Consider the following 25689-nt stretch of genomic DNA (forward strand, 5'->3'; position numbering starts at 1 on the left):
GGTCTGTGCATCTGGCCATACCTGGCGGTGGGTAGCACTGCAGCAGCCTCAGAAGTTTGACTGACAGCCAGGGAGCCGGGACAAAATAGTAAGTGTAATCCTGCAGGTCTGTTGATGCGGAAGTCACAATCTGTAAAACAACGCAAGTGTGAGACTCTGTGGCAGGTGTCCCAGGAGGAGCGCCCACTGCGGGGACCCACACAGAGCCACACTGGTTCTGGCTCCACAGGTCACATACTAACGGAAAACCTGGTTTTGTTCATGTGCTGAGAATGTTTAATGTGCTCTCTGTACTTCAGAGGGGAAGAGCAAAGCTGTTCCAGGGTCACACCCAGAGCTGCCCATCATCACTGGGGCAGCGGCATGCTGCTGCTGTGTGACAGAGATCCCATCTGGGGACACACACCTGTGACGCTGCTGACTGGGCACAAAATTCTATATGGAACTCAGTCTTTCCTTTGTGGACCAGGATGTGAACGAGACATAACATGGAGACCTCTGGCCACTCCAAAGGGAGAGGCTGATGCCCTGACCCCACCCCACAGCCCCCAAGCGCACACCCTCCCACGAGCTCACCGAAGGCAGAGGGCACGCTCCTCTCACTGGTGGTTTGCAGCACAGCCCCAGCAGGGCAGACGCTCCATCGACCTTCCCAACATATGACTGTCCCCAAGACATTGCATTCCCACCACCACACCCTACTCCCGCGTTGGGAGGTCAGGGAAGCCTCGCCCCACACTGTCATAAAGAAAGGTAGCTGTAGAGCATTCACGCAAACCCTACCCAGTGTCAAAAGTGAATGAAAAGCACAGAAAACAAGCATGATTGTTCCACAAGGTTGACCAGAACAAGTCGAGCACAAAAGAACACAGGCTGCACGACCCATTTACAAAAATTCAAAACACACACAGCAGCAAGGACAGGGCTTCCTGCCGCAGGGAGGAACCTAGAGCATCCTGAGGGCACCCGCACACCCCACCCTGCCCGCAGTGAGAGCCAAGAGCTGGAATGCTCTGCTGTGGGCACCGTCCCACACAGACAGGACACTTCTCAACTGACTCAAAGTTCAAAGGAGGGCTAACCGATTACTACCAGATTTTCACTCTTGAATTTGCAAAGTGTGCCAAATAACCTGCGTTCTAATAAAAAGTAAGCTAATATACTAATTGCATAAGATAACTGAGACCAAACCCGCCCTGAGCGCCATCCCCCGCACACAGGCTTACTCTGCTTAACCTGGAGACAGCCAGGGAAACGGAGGTTCTAAACTCTTCTGGGTTCTTCTGGGCTAAGGTGCTGATGAGACTCGTGGCAGCAGTGACCACACCCTGAAAGGAAAATGCACACACGGTATGTATTCCGATTCCAGTCAAAACACCTGAAGCTGGCTTCTCGTGTTAAACCCATTCTTCAAATAAAACTAAACTAGAGCAACAAATTGGCAGCCCACGGCCCACTCAGGCCGACTCACAAGGCTCACAGTGTTTCTGAAGATGGAGACGGCACCCACAGGTAGTGGTCTTTACGCAGCTTCTCTGGCAAACCGTGCAATCCGCACACTGTAGCCAGCCCACCACGGCGGCAAAGGCAGGGAGGACAGCGCAGCCCCACTCCCAGTCCCCACCTGCCCGTCGCCCTTGTCCACCCGGCTGCCTGCCTGGCCCACAGACGGCCATGTGAGCAGTGAGACATTATCTGCAGACTCACTTAAATCTTCACAACCCAAAAGTGAGGTATGGAAAAGCGACTGGAAAAGCCCATTCTGCCCCTTTCTGAAAGTGGCCCAGGCCATGTCTCTGCCACCAGGTCGGCCCCTGGAGCACCACCAGGCCCAGATGCGTCTGTCTCCCTCTCGCTCCCTTGCTGGGACCTTCCAGGCAGCACAGGGAGCTTTGCTGAGCCCTAGCACAACTCTCTGGCTCTTGCAGGAAGATGCTGGTTAAGTGCAGACATTTTCTCACAAACACAAAGGGAATTTCTTCACAGTGCAGATGCCAACAGCTCAGGAAGCTCTCCCGGGGTCAGGTGCTCCCCCTGCCCCCATCCCGACTCTGGAAACAAACTCAGCATGGCCAGGCGTGGCTCAGCGGTTGAGCATCGACCTAGGATCCAGGAGATCGGGGTTCGGTTCCCGGTCAGGGCACATGCCCGGGTTGCGGGCTAGGCAGCCGATCAGTGACTCTCTCATCATTGATGTTTCTATCTCTCTCTCTCCCCCTCCTTTCCTCTCTCTGAAATCAATAAAGATTAAAAAAAAAAAACAACAACAACTCTGGAGGAGTCAGTGCCCCCAAGGCCCCATAGGAGCCTCGCTGTGCTGGCTTCTGCTTTCTGGGGAGTGAGGGGCTCTAACTGGCCTGGCTGTCCTTCCCGGGCCGGCCAGAGAGCTTGACCAGCTCAGTACAGTAACACGAAGGTCCCACCAGGGCAGAGAGCTGCTCACCATGGTTTCCAAGTGTCTGGGGCCTGGCCTGGTTGACCAAAACTGGGAAAAGTCCCACTGACTCATGGGGTGCACCTGAGGGGCGACTTGTGTGACCTGAGCCTCCGGGCCTCCAGTACTGCTTCAGAATCCATGGGCGGAGTCTGACCCTGTGTGACCAAGTGTGACCCATGACCTGATGAAACCTAGCACGCGTGGCTGGCACAGGAAGCCGAGTTCCCAGACCTCCTGCAGCAGATGCCCAGCTCCATTCTGAGGGCTGCCTCTGTCCAGACACCAACCTTCCCAGTGAGCTTGGGAACTGGCATAGGGATGGCTCGCGGGGCTGCCACACCACAGCCAGCTCTCACCTCTGAATCTTCACGTAATGACCATTTATTTTTAATTTTATACTTAAAGTAGGTTTCCTTGTGGGAAAAACTGTAGTAGCCCAACTGACACACCACGCACTCCGCTCAACAGGGAGGTCTCCTGTCTACCTTGAAGGTTGATTCTTTCGTGCACCAGAATCCAGGCAGGGCGAGGCCACTCTGTCCAGCACCTGAGGCACTTGCCTCGCCTCCCAGGGCCACATCCCCGCATGCCCTCTAGTGTGGAGGTCTAACCACAGCCCCTGCATCGCTCTATCCCTCCCTGTCCTGGTCCACGAGGCTGGGAACGCTCTCTTGGAACAGGGTGTTTCTTGGGAGACGCTGACCTCTTCTTGCTGCCTGGGCACCTGACCCACAGGAGGTCCCCCAACGCCGACTTCCAGGTGAGCCAGAGACCATGACCGACTCATCAGCCCAGGGAAGGGGATCACAGGAGGATGGGTGGCACTGTGAGCATGGCCCAGACACCACGAGCAGCCACGTGGGGCTCTATCACAGCCGCTCTTCCTGCAAACGTTACCCAGGGGAGGGGCTGGTCAGAGGCACTTACCAGGTGCTGGTCGTTGAGGAGGTGCACCACGCGGGACGCCCAATCGCCCGTGGGGACCAGGTGGGGAGATGTCCGGTACAGACGCAGCAGGCACAGGGCAGCACTCTGCTTTGCACTGTCCATGGTGTCTCTGAAAGACAGACGCAGCAGTCACTCGACAGCAGGACAGCACGGCCCAGAGCCATGCAGGTACACCTCCTCCCCCAGAGGAACGAGGTCGAGGTGCAAGTGGGCAGGCTGGATAGACAGAGTGAGGATGCTTTGGCCTCTCAGGGTAACCAAACCCACGCCACCTGCGTGAGGAGTCTGCTCTAAAAAGCCTCCTCCAGGACTTCACATCAACACAGCCATGGGAGAGAGCCTCTCCCTGCCACCCTGCCCCTCTCCAAAAGGTTCAGCTCTGCCTCTTCAGCTGCTGAAGGGGACTCTGGCAGGTATGTTCATGGAACACTCCTCTTTCACTGTTTGAACCACATTTTTTGGTCAACCTGGAGATTTCCTCTCATCTCCAAAACCACCACCAGGCGCCCTCCCAGCACCGGTCCACCTGCCCCGCCTGCCCTCAGCACTGAGAAAGTGGGGCAGCAGCTCCAATGCCTGCGCCCCTCAGAGCCTGTGCCCCTCACAATGCAGGCTGTGAAAAGCATCGCTTAGGGCTGGGTAGCACCAGGAGGCTAGGTGGGGACCCCTACAGACACCCAGAAGGGGTTTCTGTCTTGGCTGGGATATTGACTGAGAACACAGAATGTACCCACTGCCATTTATCCTCCTGCCCCCACACCCAGCCCAATAATGCTCCAGGCCCACCACAGAGGGCTCCAGGCAGGCTGTCAGAACGGAAGTCAGCACTGGCAAAGCACTGGGGGCTCTGGTCCGTCTGCAGGAGAGAAGGTCTGAGGGCTGCCTTTACCATTTACCTCCCTTTTGGCTTTTTTATTCCTAAATGAGTCTATACCAACATGAGAAATCCCCAAACCACGCCCTATTCTTTTCCAAAGAAAAACTACATTAGAAAAAAATTCTCTATGGGGTGCAAACAGCCTGGAAGCAGGAGTAGGTGCCTGTCCCTCTCCCTGGCCGGCACCATCCTCACCAGGAGTGGCAGAACCACACCTGCCCACCTAGCTTCCGTCCTGCAGTGGCTGACAATGAGTTGGGGTGTCTGTTGTCCATGCCCCCAGTGAACGCAGAGCATGGTTTAGCCTAGAATGGCCCTTTCTTTACATGCTCCCAGCCCTGAGTCCTGACCGGCACAGGGGCCACCTGCCCAGCTTCCACACTACCCAACACCCTCATGCAGCAGCCATGCTCTCAGCAAGAACATTCAAGGAAAGTACAGCGTCGACATCCAGAGGGACCCAGGGAACCACTGCCCACCTGGCAGCAGTCCTGCCAGAGCTGCAGGCACAGAGCCCAGTAACTACGTTATAACAATATTCCTCCTCTGCCCCGCCCCCTCTCAGCTCCACCTCTGGGCATCCACCATTGCACATGTGGGGCCAGATCTCCTTTCCTCAGCCTGTCGGTCGGTGCATGTGGAAGTACAGCAGCATCCCGGGCTCCACCCAGCAGATACCAGTAGAACGCCCTCTGCTGTGACAGCCAAACGTGCTGAGACTCTGCCCAAGGTCCCCAGGACACCAGCCTTTGAGGACCACAGGTCTAGGCCCACTCGCTCTGATGTCACGTGAGTCACATTCTGAAATCCACTACCCTCCCCACAGTGCCATCCGAGGGTCTTCTCCACACCCTGCGGCCAGTGTCCTAGAGGACCTAGTCCCAGAGTCTCCACTACATAAAATGCGGAGATTAACTCTCCCTATAAGTTCTCTAAAGTAGTTACACAGCTGACCTATTTAACGTGAGAGAGACATTTTTCAACAAATCACAACACACACCCAGCTACGAGGATTTTGGGGATCTCCCCAGCAAAGGCCTCAGCCATCTCCCGGCTGCCCACGTTGGCGATGCAGTGCAGGGCCAGGCCCATGAAGGTGGGGTTCCGGCTGGCCAGGTCGTTCTTGATGGCATTGTTGATCAGGCGGATCAGCTCGCTGTTGGAGTTCACCAGCACAGAGATGAAGAGATACCCCTGCGTCAGGAAGACAAGAGAGCAGAAAGCTCAGGACCACCTGGGTCCACGTGGGCCCCAAGGCACCCAGCAGACCCACACAGACATGGCCAGCCCCCAGCACGATCACTACCGGCCTGCTGGGCTGTAGGTCACTCTAGGAAGGACTCACAGGCATTAGGGTGAACCCACTTCCGTTACAGAAGCTAAGGCTCTTCTTCCAATTCTGCCAGAAGTCCTGCAGGATGAACCTGAGAGGCAGTCAGATGTCCCCACAGGAATCAGGCACCTGACCCTCTCCCTAGCCTCACTCACTTCTCCATCATGACGTGTGAGTCACCCAGACTCACCGCTGTCCCTGACCAGGAGGGAAGGGCCTGCCTGGACTGTAACTAAAACACTACGGAGATTTCCAGACTCCCGGCTGACTGCTGTCTCCCCCTCTCTTGAATCTGTTCCTGTGCCCCCAGCTTCCCCTCTCCACCCAGGCCAAACTCCAGCCTGTGTCACTCCAAGTCCACCCACTCCCCATGCAGGAGGAAGGCTGTGAGTTGCTGCCACCCTCCCAGCTCTGCATACCCAACAGGCATGTCCCTGGGCCAGTGCTCCCTGCTCGACCCACTCTCATCCCCCAGTCAGCTCCTCATCCTTTGGTCTCAGCTCAGGGTGCCCTCCCCAGGGAAACCCCTCTCTCAGGGTTCTAGGGCCTCCTGCAAACCTTCACTGGGTTCCAGCCAGAGCTGTAATTCTCTATTTGTGGAGCTATCTGATGCCATCTCCCCACTAGGCCCACATCTGCTTTTGGTCACTGTGTCCCCAGGGTCTCCCTAGCACACTGATTGCTCCAAGGCAAAAGCTCAATAAATTTTTGTTGAGTCAATACCAATACTTAACAAAATTCCTGGGGCATCTAGGGTATTTCTTACTTTCTGTAAGTTAAGGCTTGGGACAAACAGAGGGAAATGTTACTTTGTAGCACCAGAACAGACAGACAGAAACAATGTTACTCTGAGAAGCAGCCAGGCCATCTGGAAGGTGCCGGAGCTGGGAGCCGCCTCTGTTTCAGAGTTGAATAAGGGGCTGCTGCGCAGTGGGAAAGAGATACCCTTCACTGCCCCCTGCAGCGGGGGCAGTCATGTGGAAGCTGCCCATGCAGCACCCCGTCTGAGCCATGGGAACTTCGCAGACTGAGTGGAGGTAAAGCAGCAGCCCCCTCATCAGAAGACCCTCAGATGGAAAGAGAGACCCTTCCACGGAACTCCTGGGGCCTGTGAGCGAAGCTGGTCAGAGGTGTCAGCACCTGGAGCCCCTCTGCGATACCATCCTGCCCACACCCGCCCCCAGCCCCACTCACGATCTGCTTCTCCGTGTATCTGTTGGAGCTCAGCAGGTTCACAGCCTCCATGTGCCCAAAGTCAATATCATGGCCCAGGAGAAAGATGAAGAGCAACTTGCAGACATACTTCTTTTTACTGTAGCCATCGAGAGCCTTGTCGCCTAGGAGGAGAAGCCGACAGCTCAACAAGAGGAGCAAGGCAGGCAGCAGAGGAGAGGCCTGCAACACAGGCAGTGGCCCTGGCACCTGGGCACTGGGAAGTGTGCACCAGAATCCAAATGTTTGGATCCCTAAAAGCAGGAACCAGAGAATTGCAGCAGGAGCTGTGGGCTTCAGGGACTGGGCAACCCTGGGCAGGCACCACCGGGGACAGTCTCTGACCTGCCACCATCCCCCAAGACTCCTGAAGCCAGCTCTGCCTTAAACCAGTACATTAATATCCTAAATAAGTTCAGAAACTTAAGCAGATGAACAAAGTCTCCCTAGTCTTCCATCTTGTCCCAAATTCAGGACAATCACCCCCACAAACCACACAGAAGGACCAGAAGGGATCCATGTCTCCACCCAATCACAGCCCACTGATCCTCACTAGATATCATGGCTGAGGCAACCCTGTGTTACTGGCAGGAAGAGAAAATGCCCCTTTAAAGGTCCCCTCAGCATTGCCATCATGAATACCAAAAGCTCTAGTGTCCCCTTGGAAGTGTAAATGTTGCTTAGAGCCCACTGTAAGTAGACTGCAGAGGTGATGACCAGGAGAGCTGGTGGTCTTAGGGTGGTGCAGCTGCCACAGCAGGAAGCCTTTCCTCTCCATCCGTGGTACCCAGTGCAGCCCCAGCCCCAGCCCTCCCTCTGGCTGGTCGAGAAGTGGTAGCTTTGGCACTGAGGCCTGCGGGGCGGCTCCATGCGCTGCCCGGATGTGTGTTGGGGCGAGGCTGGGGCCACAGAGCTTGGGCTTGGTCGGCTAAGTGCTGGCTGCAGGCTGCCCTTTTTGTGTCAGGTCCACAGTGACCCCAGGGCTTTCCCAGAAAGTTTGAACCATGAGCGCTCCCAGACCTGGCGTCCAGCAGCCTCCCCAAAGGCTATGGACCAAGGGGCAGGGTCACCTCTGAGCTCGAGAGCGACATGAACACAACCTGCCTGGGTACTGCGCACTTGTTCTTAGACACCAGGGGCTTTGTTCACTGCTCCCAGAAACAGGCCTGGGGACAAACGCTCTGCTCACCACACAGCCCACAGGTCCATCTCCATCAAGAAAGTGTGTGCACTCCCTTCACCAGCATCCCCCCAGACACTCCCAGCACCTGCCCCTGCCCGACCCTGCCCGCCTCAGGAGCGAGGCGCAGACTGCAGTGTGCGGGAGCCCAGCATCCTGGAGGCTGCCACAGGGCACCACTGGGCCTGGCTCTTCATTCCACAGGAGCCCAAGTCCACTCCCAACTGCAAACTCATCATCAGGACACAGGGTTGGGGTCAGGTCGGGGTGCTACTGCTCAGCTCCAAAAGCACCCTGGATGCGCAGACCCAGGGCAGAATTCCCTGTGCTCCTCTCCTTCAGTCCTGCTTGGTAGCACTGGAAAGACAGCAGAGGAAGGAGCTCTCATGCAGCTGGGGATGAGGGCAGGGGCTCTGTGGTCCCACAGTGACCCCTCAACCCCACCCTGGCCATAACCTTCCCACAGACCTTTCAACACAACCCCCGTGCCCAGGTGGGCTCCGGTTCACACTAGCAACTCGGCTGCCCACAGGAGGCCGGCCCTACGCTCCACATGCCCCCCATGGCCTGTGTCCTGGCCTGGCCAAACCAGCCCCCTCCACTGCTCTCCGGCAGGCTGAGCTATCCCTGTGCCCCACGGAGAGGCCTCCTGGTCTATGCTGAGGCTTCTCCCTCAGCCCTGTATTACTGTCCCCTATTAGAGCTGCTCCATGTTCTTCACAATAAATGTCCCTGCGGCCCACGGGGAGGTCTTTCCTAAAGGGGCCAGGCTGACAGTCCTTGAAATGTTAGTTTCAGTATTAGGATGGAATTGTGCTTTGACTCCAGCAATTCTAATTGTCGAGTTGAGGTTTCCTGAGCTGTAAGCGGGGACGATGACAGTGACAGCCATGAGGATCAAAGCAAAGAGCAGGAGGGACAGCTGGCAACAAACCACAGAGGCACCGTCTGTGTCGGGTCTGTCCCCTTGTCTGAGGCCTGTTCCTCGGCGGCCGCTGCAGAAGCGGGACACGGCAGGGCGGGGCAGCACCTGGACAAGGTGAGCCCACAACACAGGCTGGTGGCATGAGAAGGGACAGCAGAGGCAGAGCCAGGACAGGCCTTCCTCACCTGCCTCTCTGAACGCTGGGTCTCTCTCCAGCTATGTCTGTGGGGACACCATCCATGGAGTTCTTTGTAGGGGTTACTGCGGGTCTCAGTTCCACAGTTTCCATTTGGCCTTATTTCCAATATGCTGGCATCGTTTACACCTCCCGAGTCTGCAGAGATTTTCAGGTCTGTCAATTATTGCTTTAAAGCACGGAGCCTTGCATGGCCAGTGTTTCTCAGTGGTTAGAGTGTCGGCCCACAGACTGAAGGGTCCTGGATTCGATTCTGGCCAAGGGCACGTACCTCGGTTGCAGGCTTCATCCCTGGCCTGGGTCAGGGTGCATGTGGGAGGCAACCCATCTATGTTTCTCTCTCTCTCTGTCTCTCCCTTCCACTCTTTCTGAAAAGCAATGGAAAAAATATCCTCAGATGAGGCTTAAAAAAAAAAGCAGGGAGCCTGTTCTCCATCATGCCCGAGCTCGGGCTCCAGGGTCCTAGTGGCTGTTCTGCTGCCTCTGCTGCTCCTGGTCATGCGGTCCAGATTTCATGGGCCTGACTGTCCATACTCCACACTGGGCATCATACTCGGAAGACTCTCTGCAGGAACCCTCTGCAGCCCTGATAAAGCATCTCCCCCAGATGGGACTGTGTCTCTCACCATCACCCAAGTGTAAGACGAGGTTCTGTGGGGCATCCAGGTGTTTGAGGCCCGGCTGCCCGGTGCCAGGGCGGCTCACTTCCAGGTCACTGCTGCCCGAGCGCACTGGTTCTGGGGTCTCAGCTGACAGTAGAAGGGGCCTCCACTGTGAGTGGGCTCCGGGCTTTGACTTTTCCCCTCTAGCCAGGGCTGCTCATGCTGGGGACTGTCCTGTGCCATGGAAGGTGTTCAGCAGCATCCCTGGCCTCCCCCCACCAGATGGCAGTAGCATCCTCCCGTCCCAGATGTCACAACCAAAATGTCTCCAGACTGTGCCAGGTGCCCCTGGAGGGCAAAGTCACCTGGTGATAACTACCCTGGAGACTCTCAGCTTCAGCAGAAGCACGGCTCTGTTTCCTGGCTGTCTCTGGGGTCAGCGAACACTCTCAAGGCACAAACAGCCGAGGGCAGTGCTTCCTGGGCCACCCGGCCCTCCCCTCGGACCAGGCCCAGTGAAGCTCTGTTCCTGTTCCTCCATGACGCTTTCAGGACCTTTTCACACTTTCAGTTAAAGGCTGGCCTAAGTCTGCAGGGTCCAACTTAGTGGCCTCAGCCCATGGCTCCCGAGCACCTGGAATGTGGCTGCTGCAGGGGGAGCTGGGGAAGGCTCAAGTGCAAACACACTCCAGGTGCAGAAGCCTCGGTGTGAAGAGAAACCTCATGTTCTGTCACTGGCTGCACGCTGCAGTGGTATTTTAGGTGCACTGGGTTAGATAAAACGTGTGGAAATTCACCCCATTCGCCTCCTTTCCCGTCTTTAACGTGAGTACTGGACATTTGGAACTGCCTGCCTGCATGTGACCTGCACGGCATTTGTAGGGAGGCACGGATCTAAACCCTCTAGTCTACTGTAAGGAGGTGGAAGTCCCCAGAGCACATGCTGCAGACAGGGCTGGGCTTTCTCATGTTTGCTGCTGTTCAGGGTGTACGCTCAGTTAATGCCAATGGGTTAAGAGACAGGAGGCAACCTCTCCCTATGCATGCAGGGCGCCACAGTTTAGACAGGCCTGACGAGGGAACAGCACAATTGCGCTGTCCCAGGGCATCAGTACAGACAGCTGGAAGGGTTACCATCTGTAGGATGTGAACTTTTCATAACGACAACATGATTAATGTGTATCAGGACTCACATTCTATCCAGGAGTCTACATGCATCTCCACACGCAGACACAATCCATGCAGATACTGATCTCCCTTCAGCGATGAGCTGAGGGGGCCGCTGTCAGGGCCCGCCTTCCTGGGCTGTTCAGCCACAGCTAAATGATGGCGTGGTCAAGGGCCCCACTGTTCCCACTTTCCCACCCAACGCCAGACTCCTCCAACAGGCTAGTCTGCACTCCAAGGTACCCTGTCAGCTGGTGCTGACTCTGGCAGACCCAAGTGATCCCACTGCACCTCATCCTCGGATCCCACCTCGGGGTCTGCTTCATGGACAACCCCGCCAGAGACCATCAATGCCCCAATGTACAGCTAAGAAATGAGGCACAGGAGGGTTAAGGGACTTGACAAGGTGACACAGCTCCTAAGCCTCGGAGCAGGGACCTTCTCCACCACGTGACAGTCCCTCCCTTCAGGAAGCAGTAAAAGCCATCGACCCCCACAGAGAAGATGCATAGGTGGCCAGTGAGCACAAAGATGCTGCACAGGGACATGCGTCAGGGACATGCAAATTAAAACGAGACACCTCTGCGCACCCACCAGAATGGGCAGAATCCAGGTGCTGACGACACCCAGTGCCCAGAGGATGCGGAGCCGCAGGAACCTCACTCACTGCTGGTGGGGATGTGGGGGGTGCGGTCGCCTTGCAAGGCAGTTTGGTGGTTTCTCAGAAAACCAAACATACTCTCACCATAGGATCCAGCACTTGTGCTCCTGGGTGTTTACCCGAAGGAGCTGAAAACATGCCCAGAAAAACCTGTACATGGATGTTTCTAGCAGCTTTATTCATAATCACTAAGACTCAGAAGCAACCTGGATGCCCTTCAGGGGGTGAATAAATAAACTGTGGCCCATCCGGACAGTGGAATATTACTCAGTGATAAAGAGGGGTGTGCTGTCGGGTCACAAAGAGGCAGGGAGGAAGCTTTACTACATATTCCTGGGTGAAGAAACTGCTGGAGAAGGCCACGTGCTGTGGTTCCAATGCAGTGGCCCTCTGGAAAAGCAGAACTGTGGGGGCATGAAAAGACCCATGGCTGCCGGGGTAGGGTGGACACGGGGCTTTCAGGGCAGTGGTGCTACAAGGGTGGACACACTCACTGTACGTCTGCCCAAGCCCACAGAATGTACACCCGCAGTAGGAGCCCTGACGTGGACTGTGGACTCCGGGTGACAAAGGTCATGCGGGCTCACTGCCTGTGACAAGTCACCGTCTGGCGGGGACGCCCACAGTGGGAGGCCGTGGGGGAGGCGGGCGTACATGGGCATCTCTGTTCCTTCCTCTTGATTTTGCTGTGAGCATAAAACCGCTTTAAAAATAAAGTCTTCACGAGAAAATGTAAACTAAAAAGTTCAATGCAATGGGCATCCCGGGCGCCTCCCTGAGGAGCTCACGGCCAAGAGCCCGGGGTCTGGTTCCATGCGGCCCCGGGGCGGGGGGGGGGGGGGGGGCGCTCACCTCTGAACTTGGAGCGGATGTTGGCCAGCTCCTTGTTGATCCGCTTCTCCTCCGCCTCCTTGCTCTTGCCTGGAAAAGAGCGTCTCTCACCATCCCGCACGCCCCCCTGGCACAGGCCTGAGGGACCAGGGGGGCTGCCTCCAACCACGGCTGAGAGTGCCCAGGGGCCAGGGGCCGGGGGCCGGGGGCCAGGGGCTGGGGCCAGGCCTGTGCACGGCTGTGTCTGCGTGTGCTTTCATGAGCGCTCCTCACAGGGGCACAGACAGATCCTGGGCCCCTCGGGTACGTCCTCTCACTGGGCCGCCACCTGGAAGCCTTCTTCCCACAGCGGCAGCCCCAGCATGAGGATCAGGAGCGCAAGCCCACAAGCACTGCCCATAACTGTATGGTTGTTCTGATTTTATTCCGCGGAGCAAGGCTGCCTCCCAGTGTCAAACCCACAAACGCCCCAGGGGAATTCCGAAGGAGCAAAGTGCTACACTGGGTCACAGGCGCCAGTCCAAGGGAGGCTTAAAGGAAGTCAGGCATGGCGGTAGTGACCAGTAATCCACACAGATCCACATCGAATCACAGGGCTACGGGCCTTTCCTGCTGCGCACCGCCAAGCCACCATCCCGTGCAGCGAGGGCAGCCTGCGCTGGGCCCGCGGGCTTCTGGGACAGCAGCTCAGGCCCACTCCAGCTGCACTCCTCCCAGGCAGAGGGCCACACCCACAACCCCACACTGCGGGAGCAGTTCTAGCAGAAATTTTATCTTTTCAGATAAAGAATTCGCTCTGGGTAGGGATGGGGTTTACTGCCCTACGCTGACCTCGGGAACCAACCTGAGCAGGGTTGTGTCAGCAGGAGTCGCTGATGCACGACAGGCCTCACCAGGCTCGCAGTCTGACCTCTGTCCCACCCCACGCCCTCTCTATCTCAAATGTGGCAGGTCTGTTGGCCACTGAAGACACGGAGCCATAACAGGCATCCCCACAATGGACTTAGGGCTCTGCTGGCTAATGAGTAACCTGGACTAGCCCTCAACCTCCACAACCTCTGCCCCAAAACAGGCCACACGTGCGCCCAGAGAGCAGCGAAGCAGGCACCTGGGCACAGGCTCTGCCGCAGGCTCCAGGGCTTTCAGAACCCCACCCGTCCGTGTTCCAGAATAGAGTGCTGGTCAACCACTTCTCCTGGTTTGCGGTGAGCTGAACTAACCAACGGACAGCCTTTATTTATCCCCACCCGAGGATATTTTCCCATTGCTTTTTAGAGAGAGCAGGAGGGAGGGGAGGAGGGGAGAGAGAGAAACAACGATGTGAGAGACACATCAATAGGCTACCTCCTGCATGAGCCCCAGCTTGGGTCGGGTTCAAACCTGCACCCCAGGTACTTGCCCCTGACCGGGAAGCAGAGAGTACAGGAGGCTATCACCCAAATGTTAAGATAGTAACTGAAATTTACAGTAAAATTTGGTCTAAATAAAGATTTCTAGTCTGTGTACAAAGTGAGTTCACTGAGTTAAGTCAAAAGCCCAAAACTGACCAAAAAGCCTATTTCTGAAGGGAGATATCACTGCTAAAATTATACTAAAGTTGGTCAGCACAGTGGTCAGCAGAGCAAACTCTGAAGTCAGGCCCGGACACAGCTGCCAGTCCAGGTCTCACAAGCTGCACTGGCCCTGGGCCATCGGTGGCACCTCCCACCTCAGCTTCTCCATTGGTGGCCATGAGGGCCCCAGAATGAGCGACAAGCATGACAAGCATGCACGAAGCAAAGCAGTGTGGCCACAGGTGGTGCTGAGCATCGTCAGGGCCACTCCCTTTCCTCCTTGTTAAAGTGCTAGAGGAAGGGGCCTCAGGGCAGACTCCTCTCAACTGGGACAACAGGTCTCAGAGGTTAGAGGTCAGCATGCACAGAAGGTAAAGCCACCTGGACTCTGACGACACCCACCGGGGCGCTTTCATCGGCTTTGCTGGGAAATAACTCACATCACACGATTCACAATATAAAGCACATGACTCACTGGCCCTGGTGTATTCAGAGCTGCGCACCCACCACCATGACCCAGTTCCGCACAATGCTCCTCGCCCCAGAAAGACCCGGCCCCATCAGCAGTCGCTTGGCAGCCCCTCCCTCCTCACAATGGCCTCCCCTGAACCCTTCATAGAAATAGATTGACATGGTCTCTGCCGATGGGCTCCACCCACTCGCTGTTTCAGGGCAGCAAGAATCAGTCGCCATCCCTCCTACTGCTGAATGGCATCACATTATGTGGACACATCACACGTTGTTACCCGTCACCACTGGATGGATTTGGGGCTGTTTCTGCTCTTTGGCTATTATGAATAATGCTGCTACGGATGTTCATGTACCAGCTTGTGTGACACCTACGAGCAGACCTGCTGGGCCCACGGTCACTCTGTGCCTCATGTTCTGTGGGTGACAAGCTGTCCCCACGGGCAGGACCACTCTCCATCACCACCAGGAAAGAGGGCATGTCCGGCTTCACCACTTTGCCAGCACCTGTTACTACCGTCATTTCATCACAGCCACCCAGGTGGCTGGCTATGAAGTGGGGTCTCACTGTGGTTTCAATTTGCTTTTATGGAGGGTGAACGTATGGAGGTCCTCATGTCACTACTCTGCCTGAAGGCATTTCTGCTATAGAGTCAGAGCCACTGTGAGTAAAGAGAGCTTGACCTCCATGCCTCCTGTCAATCCTGATTCCTGAACCTCCAAAATCCACCCTCGCCTTTCTACCCCCTGCCTTGATTTGGACCCTTGCCAGCTCCACCAGACCAGAGCGATCAATCTCTCCCTACCGGATTTCCTGCCTCTGAGCCTGCTCTAAAACCCACGCTCTGCATTCAAAATGCCTAATCTACTAATAAAAAACAAATTGCATAGTGTAGCTCTCCCATTTAAAGTGTCTATGGTTGCCCGGCCGGGCGTGGCTCAGCGGTTGAGCATCGACCTGGGATCCAGGCGATTGGGGTTTGATCACCAGTCAGGGCACATGCCCGGGTTGTTGGCTTGATCAATGACTCCCTCATCATTGATGTTTCTGTCTCTCTCCCTTTCCTTTCCTCTCTCTGAAATCAATAAAGATATATTTAAAAAAATTAAGTGTCTATGGTCCACATCCTACGGCGAAGGGCCCCCGTGATCTGGTTCTGCCTCACCTTCTCCTGCCACCCCCACCACCCACAGCTCTGAGAGCGGTTCTGCCGACCCTCGTGCCTCTCTGCAGTGTGATACACGGTGTCCTCTTCCCTGGGTCACCCCCTGCACCTGCCAGCTGGGCAAGACCTGACCTGAGCATTCCCCGTATTATCAGGCCTCCCGCCCTCTCCTAAGCTGGTCACCATTTTCACTGTTCCTCTTGCACCACTTACCACTCTGCAGTATGAGAGCCCAAGCTACTGTGAGGACAGGGACCAAGTCTCATGATCCTCAGCATTTAGTATGCAGCCTTTACAATGCTCTACACAGGGCCCAACCCTCCTGTCTCCCTTCCCCTCTGACCTAACCTCCTACCGCCTTCCTCTTGGCTCCCTCAGCAGCAGCCACCTGGGCTCCTGCTGCTTCCTCCATATACTGGTTATCTTCCCCCAGGAAGGCCTTTGTACTTGCTGTTCCCTCTGTCCAAACGTCCTCCACCTGAAGCGGTGGAGCCGGAGACACCTGACACCGACTGAACACTGGCCTCTCCACCAGCGCAGGTGATGCCCCCTCTCCACCACACAGCTTCCTAAGAGCCAGCATGCGCCCCTCGTCCACCTGTCAGGACGGGAGCCTCACCCTCCGCCCATTCTCCTAGTGAATGCTGCGTTCCCACCGCCTCCACACCACCACATCTCTCATCTAGACTAACAACTTGCCCTTCCACTCGGGCCTCCTCCAGCCTATTCCCCACAGAAGCCAGCAGCCTTTTGGATATACTCAGCCTGTCACTCACTCAGTTTCCCCAGCAGCATCCTATCTGCCACTCAGAGAAACAAAGGCTCGCTGCCAGCCCTGAGCACCCACAGCCCAGCAACCTGACTTCATTCCCGCTACACCCCCCCAACCTCTATGCTCCAACTGCACTGGTCCCCCCGTCCTGCGGCAGAACTTGCTCTTCACCACCCCAAATATCCCCCTCAGAAGGCAGGTCCCGGAGAGCCGCAGGACCCAGCTCCCGTGGCACTCCTTCAGGGAGGCCTCCTATGAACACCCTTCGCCCCCATCCATGATGAAGGATGTTCTAAAAGACATTTCTATTTTTAAAGGTTGGAGTTGAGAGTTTAAAGTAACTGTCTGGGTTGACTCACTACCAACAATAATGGTTAATCGATACTGGCTTAACCATGGAGAAGTTTCATTTGCATGTTCCATTACCAGAGAGAACTGCCCACCAACCAGAGCCATCCGGAGAGAAACCCTACCAGACGCCCACCTCCCGTGCTTTGATTCCTGGGCTTCAGAGCACTGCCCACTAAACCCGTGGAAACAGGAGTGCAAAATACACCCCGTACTGCACAGTGGAAAACAGGGCCCTCTCTGCTGCTCGCTTCAGGTGAGAACCGGAAAGAACACCACAGAATCACAGGTTCTCTTTAAAATGCCTCAAGAAACACAGAAGCTCTCCAGTGAGAGCTACCTGTCCAAACCAGGTTCAATAATAGAAGGAACTGTTAATTCACTTAAAAGTTAAAAAGTAGAAGTACTACAAGTTACTCTTCCCCAACCAGTGATTAATCCAAAGTATAAATAATGGCCATGTGGCCATGCAGGCGTGTAATATATAATGTTAGTCACAAACGTATTAACAGGAGAAGGCTGCATCACAACTTTGGACACTGGACAGAGATGGCCCTGTGATAACTGTCTCAGCCTAAGAGAGCAACGGGGACCCAGCTGCCTGCAGGAGGGCGGAAGGGGATCAGTGAAAAGCAAACCTCCTCGGCAGAGAAATGAAAGGCTCAGGAACTGAAGGTGCTGGTGCCTGAGCAGGTGCAAGTCAGGAGCACGGGCTGGAAGTCCATGAAAGGAGGAGCAGGCCCCACCACAGACCCTGCAGCCAGGTACCTCGCCCTGATCCCAGCAGGAACACTGGGTGCTGGGTGAGGAAGCGCACTGCGGAAAGCACACTGCGTGGAGGGCTCACCGATGGTGAGACACCTGCTCCAGAACAGCAGCAGCAGGGGTACAACACCATCTACCTGGGAGTCAGGAGAGACTGGAGGGCCACTCAGGAAGGCTGGAAAGATAGCTGATGGGTCTGCCCCCCAGTGCAAGAGACCCTCTCTGTCACCAGGCAGTGAGGCTTCCGCCAGCCCTGCCCATACTGACCAAGGCTGGCATGTGTTACTGGATATACCATCAGACATCCAGAAGGGCCCACAGCATGAGCCAGAGACCAAAACACACCTACAGAAAAGGAATTCAAGCACAGAGGCTGTGCAGAGAAGGCAACTCGGAAACAGCAAGTATTCTCACATAAATAAGAGGGAAAACAGCTCTAAGGACCAGATCCCGCCAAAGAAGGGGCACTCAGACAGTAAAAAAGCCCCAAATTATAAAAGTGAGAGCAGAAATCCAAATCCAAAACCAGGGCCAGAGGGCCAAGTTGAGTGCCTCAGGAAATAAAACAGCACAAAGAAATGGAAAATGAAGGACGAAAAGTTAAGAAAACATAAGGCAAGAGACCCGGTTTCAACTATTATCTGGTTACTGAAAAAGAGAAGGTGAAAGGAAATTATCAAAAAAACAGGAACAGCCCTGGCCGCTGCCTGCAGACTGAAGGGTCCCGGGTTCCATTTCCGCCAAAGGCACATATTTTGGTTGCAGGCTTGATCCCCAACCTCGGTCGGGGCACCTGTGGGGGGCAACCAATCGATGTGTCTTTCACATCAATGTCTCCCCCCCACACTCTCTCTGAAAAGCAATGGAAAAAATATCCTCGGGCGAGGATTTTTTTTTAATTTTTTAAATAACAAAAAAAAAATATCTCCCCAAACTTGAAGGCCACAAGTTTCCAGAGTGAGGACGGGCGCCCCACCCACCGCCACACCTGGGCACAGCATCCTAACACCTCAGACCACTGGGTACTAAAGGCAGAGCCAGGCTCCTCAGAACGGTGGAAGCACTGCTTCCAACCGAGACTTCTACCCAAGCCAGGTTCTCAATTAAGTGTGAAGTAAAAAATACATTTTTTTTTCCAAAAATGCAAAATCTCAAACAATGTTACCTCCTACACAGTCTTTCTCAGCTGCACAGAAGATGTGCACCCCCAAACCAAGAGCAAACGAGCACAGGCCCAGAGCACAGACACTCTATCTGTAAAGAACAGGTCCAGCCAGAGGCCAGACCCTTGGGTGCTGGCAGGAAATCCAAGCCTGGCCCACCCCGGGAGGGGCCCTCTGAACGGGGCGGGGACTGAGGCTGCTGTGCTGTCCCCCCCCAGAGTGGCTCTCAGTCACATCCCAAAGCTGGGACTGAAGAGCAACAGGTGCGTCAAAAGTAATAAAGCCAAAGGCAATAGCTAACTCCAAAGAAATTAGAAGTTGAGCCTTCTGGGCTAAGAGGAATGTTTTCAGACATGAATTAGATGCTGCACATAAGTGAGACTGAACGCTGCGACGTACCAGAGACGGGGAGGAGGAGCGCTCGGGCAAGTCACGTCCTCACCTCCCCAGCAAGAGGTCGCTAAATAATGACTAACAGGGAAAACACCCGCACGCTGTGTGCACATGTGACTTAGAGTAGTAAGTAATCCAATTTTTTATATTTTTTTAATACATTTTTATTGATCTCAGAGAGAGGAAGGGAGAGAGAGAGAGAAACATCAATGATGAGAGTCATTGATCCGCTGCCTCCTGCAGGCCCCCGACTAGGGATCGAGCCCACAACCCGGGCATGTGCCCTGACCAGGAATCGAACCCCGATCTCCTGGATCCTAGGTCGACACTCACACCACTGAGCCATGCTGGCTGGGCAGTAACCCCATTTTTAAAGTAAATATGAGAGGAAATGTCTATAAAATTAAAATAACTGACTCTGAGGTTTAGGAATGGATGAAGAGGGGTCATGTGTTTTACAATCAACTACTTAAACTACATTCTTGACTATAAATTTTTCAAACACTTAATTAGGGACAAGACTAGAACAATAAATGCATGCAACTGGGAAGGCCTGCCCAGTTACTACTACAGCACCCCCTCCCACCCGGCTAGGATCACCACCGTTCGTGGTAAATGTTCCAGGACGTGACCACCCCCCCACCCCACCCGACCACCACCCAGGGCCTGACCTGGGCTCTCTGGTGATGTGGTCCCTACCACAGCCATCCCTCCAACAGTCACCCTCCCCATGCTCCAGTGCAGGCATCCCACCAGCCCCCACCTCTCAGCTTGCCCCACCAGGTAGGCAAACTCTGAACACCCACTGCTCCCAGGACCTACAACCCACTGTATCCCCCTTCCTGTCCTTATCCCCCTCAGCCATCATCAATCCCAGCACATAACCAAGCCCTGACCCTTCTCCTGAGCCTGGACGGAGCCTAGATGGCGAAGGTACCTGCTGAAGCCACACGCCCAAGTGCTGAGCTGCCTCACACAGGGAGCCCAGGGAGGCCCACCAGCTCTCCCCCTGCTTCTCCTGCACCCCCAGCACCTCGCCCCTCACTGGCAGCTGGGGAGCTGCTCCCTCCTCCAGCACCTCCATCTGCCCTCTGCCTCTCTGCCACTCCACGTCTTCCCTGGCCCTTCTCACCCATCAACCTGCACACATGCTCTACTCCCCCACCCCCAGGAGTCCTCACCTTTCTCACCTGGTTCAGAGCCTCCTGAGTGGCCTCTTGCCTCCCCTCCCCTCCCCTCCACACAGCCATCAGAGGAACCCTTCCAGGAGGTAAGTCCCTTCTGCTCACCCTCCACTGGCTCTGCAGCCGAGGGAGGAAAGCCCTACAAGCTCCTGCCACCTGCCTCTCCCCCTCCACCCAGCTCTGAGATCCCAGACTCTCCCCCAACTCCTGCTCCAGCCACACTGGGCTCCCCATCCACTGGCCAGCATGCTCGGGCTCGGCACACCTGAGCCCAACTACGCCATCTAACTGCAACTTATTTTCCCGCTCTATTTTCCCCTTAGTGTAGTTTGTAAGGTCCTCTAGGTTATACTTTTTAAATATGTTTTTATTGATTTCAGAGAGAGGAAGGGGGAGGGAGAGGGAGAGGGGGAGGGAGAGAGAGATAGAAACTAGAAACATCAATGATGGAGTCATTGATCGGCTGCCTCCTGCACGCCTGGGCATCAAGCCCACAACCCAGGCACATGCCCTGAGCAAGAATCAAACCGTGACCTCCTGGTTCATGGGGCGATGCTCAACCACAGAGCCACACCAGCCAGGCTATGTTATACTTATTTACTTTACTTACCTCCCTAGAATGTAAGACGCAGGAGGGTGTTTTTATTTGTTCTGCTCACTTGGTAAAATAAGCGCTCGGTAAATTTGTTGAACAAATGAATTCATCTTAACACGAGGATCCTGTGAGTCACCTGCCAGGGCTAAAGGAACCCTGCAGATGTGACTAAAACAGAGGCGTCACCCTGGTCCCATAGGTGGGCCCGGGCTAATCAGATGAGCCCTTTACCTCAGATAAGGCTCTGCCCGGAAACAGGGGATGCGGTGACAAGTCAGAAATCCAAATCTTGAAAGGGATTCACTGAAGGAGCCTCTGGAGTCTAAGGAGGAATGTAAGCAGGTGGCCCTGGGAGCTGAGGCTGCCCTGGGAGCTGAGACTGAGGCAGGGAGCAGGACTGAGCGGGAGCAGCTGCACCCCAGTCTCCAGGGGGACCCAGCTCTGCAAACAGCTGGTGAGGCTGCAGGCAGGGCCCTGCAGAGCCAGGTGTGCGGGGAGAGGACTGAGAGGGGAAGCCTGACGCAGTGGGTTAAGGGAGCATGATTGATTGGGAAACTGAGTCTCAACTCTGAATTTTGCTGTAAAGAGGAAAGAAAGGAGCCGCTACTGCTGAGGACAGAGGGTGTGGCGCTCTGTGGCCACTGCAGCAAATAGACCAGCTCTCTGGTGTTGGGCAGTTGGCTTGTAAAGAGCAGAGTCACAATACTAATGTCAAGTATCCCCATGCAGATCTGACAGGTACATGAAGGCCCATGCTCGGAGCATACCTGCCCACACACAGGAAACCTGTGGAGGTGAGATCATTTTGTAGTGGCCTGCACTCCCACCCACGGTGACCCCAACTCCGGGATTTACACACCAGCTACTAACAATGCCCATGTTCTCTCTCCAGCCCAGACTCTCCTCGGAAGGCCCGTCATGGCTCCCTGCCCGCAGGACTCACCCTCCCATCTCAGGCAATGACAAACCTGGACACACTAAGTGAAACAGTGGTTTTCTGACACTGGACAACTGACCATGGAAGACAGTGGTCACTGACAGACAGGAGAGAAACAAGGTGAGCCTTATGACCCAAAGAGGGCACCTCAACATCCCAAGGTCTCCCTGAAGCGAGAAGACAGGCCCAGGAGGCAGAATGTACAGGGCAGAGTGGGGAGTGGGGCCTGCTGCTGGGGGGCAGAACGCCAGGAAGGTGCGGAGGGACTGGCATCTGTGTGGGCCACAACCTGCCCACACGCACAGTGGGAAGGGCTGAACCAGAAAGGAGCAGAGAGAAAACCAAGCCCAAAGGGAAGCCTCCTACCACAAGGTGTGAAACAGAGTTCTGAGGATGAGTGCTGCCCTCAAGAATGGGGTCAAATGAGCCCTGACTGAAGGCTGGTCTGGTCCCTCCTCATTAGGATCAAACTGTTTCATCCCAGAAAGATGCTCAGGAATGTTTAAACAAATACAAAAATATTCAGTTCTGCCTGGCTGGCGTGGCTCAGCGGCTGAGCCTCGACCTAGGATCCAGGAGATCGTGGTTCGATTCCCGGTCAGGGCACATGTTCGGGTTGTGGGCTCCTCGATCCCCAGTCAGGGGCATGCAGGAGGCAGCCGATCAATGACTCTCAGCATTGATGTTTCCATCTCTCTCTCTGACGAGGTAAAATTCACAGCATCCGGCATCCAGTAAAAAATTACCAGGTACATGAAGAAACAGGAAAATACAACCCACAGTGAGTAATAAATCAATAGACACAGGCCCAAAAATGACACGGATAAGAGTCAGAAGGGAACGGCACTGATGAGCAGTCACTGTGACTATATCCCACAGCCTCATGAAGGCAGAGGAGACAAGGAGCCTGTTAGGACACAGACAACAGAAGTTCAAGGGATGAGAAACATACGGTCTAAGGTGAAAAATGCATAGAGGGGTTAAAAGGAGACGGGACACTGCAGACACAGCCAGCAGCTGTCCAACATGAAACACGCAGAGCCTCAGGCAGCTGTGGGTGTGGGCACCGCACAGGCTGCCATTGGAGCCCCAGTGGTGGGGAGGGACAGAAAAATATCTGAAAAAGTTTCAAATTCGATGAAAACTATAAACCCACTGATCTCAAAAAGTCAAACCCCATGCACAAGAAACCTGAAGAAAGTTACAAGAAGCATAATAAATAAAACGGATGCCAGTTACAAGGAAAGATGTCAACAGCAGTCAGAGGAAGAGCCCCCTGGCCTGCAGACAGACAGACAGACGAGCACGGCAGCAGACCCGTCTGGAGAAAACGGGAGCCTGAGACCCAGAGTAGCACCTTGGTCATCCAGGAACAAAGCACAGAGTGGACAGCTCCACACCATCTCCACGGGATCCAAGCAGCAGCGTCTTCCAGGGCTCAATAGGACAAGCAGCTTAACAGACCCTCTGTGCCAAGCCGTGGCCTGCTGTTTGCTGTCAATACGGAAGCCAGAACAGCCACTCCTGAGCTGAAAATGTGCAAGGAGCCCTCCACGCCCACAGCCCCGCTCACTCTGCCTCCGGAGGGCCTGCACCTCCACCTGCTGAACCTTCTCCTGATGCTCCCAGGGCCACTGCCACGCCTCCCCAAGCTTCCCAAAATATACTTTCCCCAGGCTACCTCACCTGACCCCTTCTGTGAAGCCGGGGGCCCTCCCCACCCTCCTCCCTACTTTATCTTCTGCACAGCAGAAGGGCGAGTGCAGTTCCTCTCACTTACTGCGTATGTTCTCACAAGAACTCAGCTCTGAAAGCACAGGGATCTTGTCCATCTGGTCAACCACTGACCCTCCAGAGCCAGGAATAACCAGGCACACAGCAGGCACCCGACAGACCCCTCAAACAAACGAGCTGCACGCCTGTCAGAAACTGTCTGCTACACCAGGACAGCAAACGTAAGCTCTGACACACACCTTCCAAACACTGGGTGCTCCTGGGTTGTACCAAAACTACAGCAAACGTTAAGAGCATAATGTGAACGACTGTGTTCTCTGGTCTACTCACTAAGAACAGCCTTAGCTCCGACCTGCAGAAATGCACATGAGACTCACGTGAGCACCAGCAGAAGCGTGGATCCATCCCCTGCACCCACACAGGGACCCAGACCCACCCCATGGACCACAACCTCAGAAAGGCCCGGCCTCGGCAACCGCACAGCTGGGCACCAAAGGGCCCTCAGACGATCTCCATGAGCCGCCCCCCCTCCCCCCCAGCCCACGCTCTCGGTGCCTGGGAGGCTGGAGGTGCTGCTCAAACCAAGGACAACTGGAATGGCAGTTCCATAATGGGGCCACTGAAGTCTGAAGCAGCCAATGGACAGAAGGAAGTGACTGAGTTTGAGGAAGCTGTCATGGCTTCACCTACTGCGTCTTCTGTGGGGCTGGGTGCTGCAGATCTAAGGGCAGCAAGGCCCTGGCCCCCCTCTCAGTTGGTTGGAGCATCGGCCCAATACACCAAGGGCCGTATGCACTGGATGGGGGGGAGGGACAGAACGTGCTACAAGACCAGAGGCAGACAGGAAGCACCCCAAGGTCTGACTTGGAACTGCCTCTCTCACTCCCTCTGCCCTCCCTCTAGGACCTGCCCACCTCCCAGTCAGAAAGCCCCTCGGGGCCAGAGCCCACCGCAGCCACCTGATGTCCTTAGTCCCTGTGTGTATTCGGAAGTCCCGAGTACAGGAGGTGCTCCATCGAGGTGAGTGCACATGTCTGGGCTTCTTAGGCACCCTTTCTCTGAACCCCACACAGTAGGTCACATAACAGGCCCAGGTGCATCTGGGTCCAAAACCTAAGTCCCACCTGTCCCAGAACTCAGGCCCGCTCAGACTTTGGGAGGGCGTGCAGTGCATGGCAATCATGGTTAACCCCACAGCGCGTCCTGGAAGAAAGAACACCCTCCGGAACATCCCCACAGCAGGGAGGCCACCAGAGCTGCAGGGCAGCGCAGGGTCAGCATGTTGGCCAAACAAGTTGACCCGAGGCTCACAAAAAAACGATGTTTAGTGCCAGCCTTCTAAGATTTGAAATCTGAGCTACGGGAGAACGGCCTCATCCCAAGAACCTGCAGAAACGATCAAGTAAGATCTCGAGGAGCTCAGAGCCCATCCCACCCAGGAGCTTACACCAGAGTAAGCTCCCACTGCGTTGGTGCAAACCCCTCGAATCCTCCCCTCTGATCTGACTCTATCCGATATTTTCAAAGCCAAGGAAATGTCACTGAATTTCACAGAGACAGTCTTTCCAAAAACTCTGGGACTACAAAATCTTGACACTTACTGCTGCCCCAAACCCAGAGTGACAGTCATTGTAAGAGGAAAGAAAAGCAATTCTGGCCTGGCCAGTGTGTGGCTCAGTGGTTGACCAGGGTCCCCTGCACCAGAAGGTCACTGGTTGGATTCCCAATCAGGGCACATGGCCAGGTTTCGGGCTCAGTCCCCAGTAGAGGGCATGCAGGAGGCAGCCGACTGATGTTTCTCATCGGTGTTTCTCTGTCTCTCCCTCTCCCTTCCTCTTTCTGAAATCAATAAAAACATATTTTTAAAAAAGAGAAAAGAAAAGCAATCCTAGGGATCCGGCATGAGAATACACTTATCCCCAGGACATGTCAACTTGTCACTAAAGGGTGCTCTCCCTCCAGAGGAGCCAGAGGGACACATGGACAGCTCCTAGAAGGGGCAACTACCAGCCTTGGCAGAAAAAAATCAACCTGGACCAAACCCTTCCTTCCTTCCCTGCCTGGTGGCCTGTCCCGCCCTCACCCTCCGTCACAGACTTCCTTAATCAGTTTCTAAGAAACACAGATTATGCATGAGAGTGCAAAAGAAAATATGCCAGAGGAGCATTCTTTTTCAAAAAGTCAGCGTTTTTAAACTGTACTGTCGAGACTAAAATGAGCCTTTTTTTTTTTTAACTTCAAA

General features: G+C 55.0%; 1 protein-coding gene across 2 annotated transcripts in view; it reads right to left on the minus strand.

The window, feature by feature from the left end:
- Positions 1-25689, minus strand: part of AP2A2 (adaptor related protein complex 2 subunit alpha 2) — a 47345-nt gene that overhangs the window by 17120 nt on the left and 4536 nt on the right. For both annotated transcript variants that reach the window (XM_087822093.1, XM_087822092.1), the window contains exons 2-7: positions 12391-12459; positions 6790-6932; positions 5263-5456; positions 3365-3494; positions 1227-1328; positions 22-130 (exon numbers count right to left, since the gene is read on the minus strand). In XM_087822093.1, the coding sequence (XP_087678219.1) occupies positions 22-130; positions 1227-1328; positions 3365-3494; positions 5263-5456; positions 6790-6932; positions 12391-12459 (747 nt within the window). The remainder of the gene's footprint in view (positions 1-21; positions 131-1226; positions 1329-3364; positions 3495-5262; positions 5457-6789; positions 6933-12390; positions 12460-25689) is intronic.

This window comes from Miniopterus natalensis, chromosome 11 (genome assembly GCF_054644295.1).
Source record: "Miniopterus natalensis isolate mMinNat1 chromosome 11, mMinNat1.hap1, whole genome shotgun sequence".
NCBI lineage: Eukaryota > Metazoa > Chordata > Mammalia > Chiroptera > Miniopteridae > Miniopterus > Miniopterus natalensis.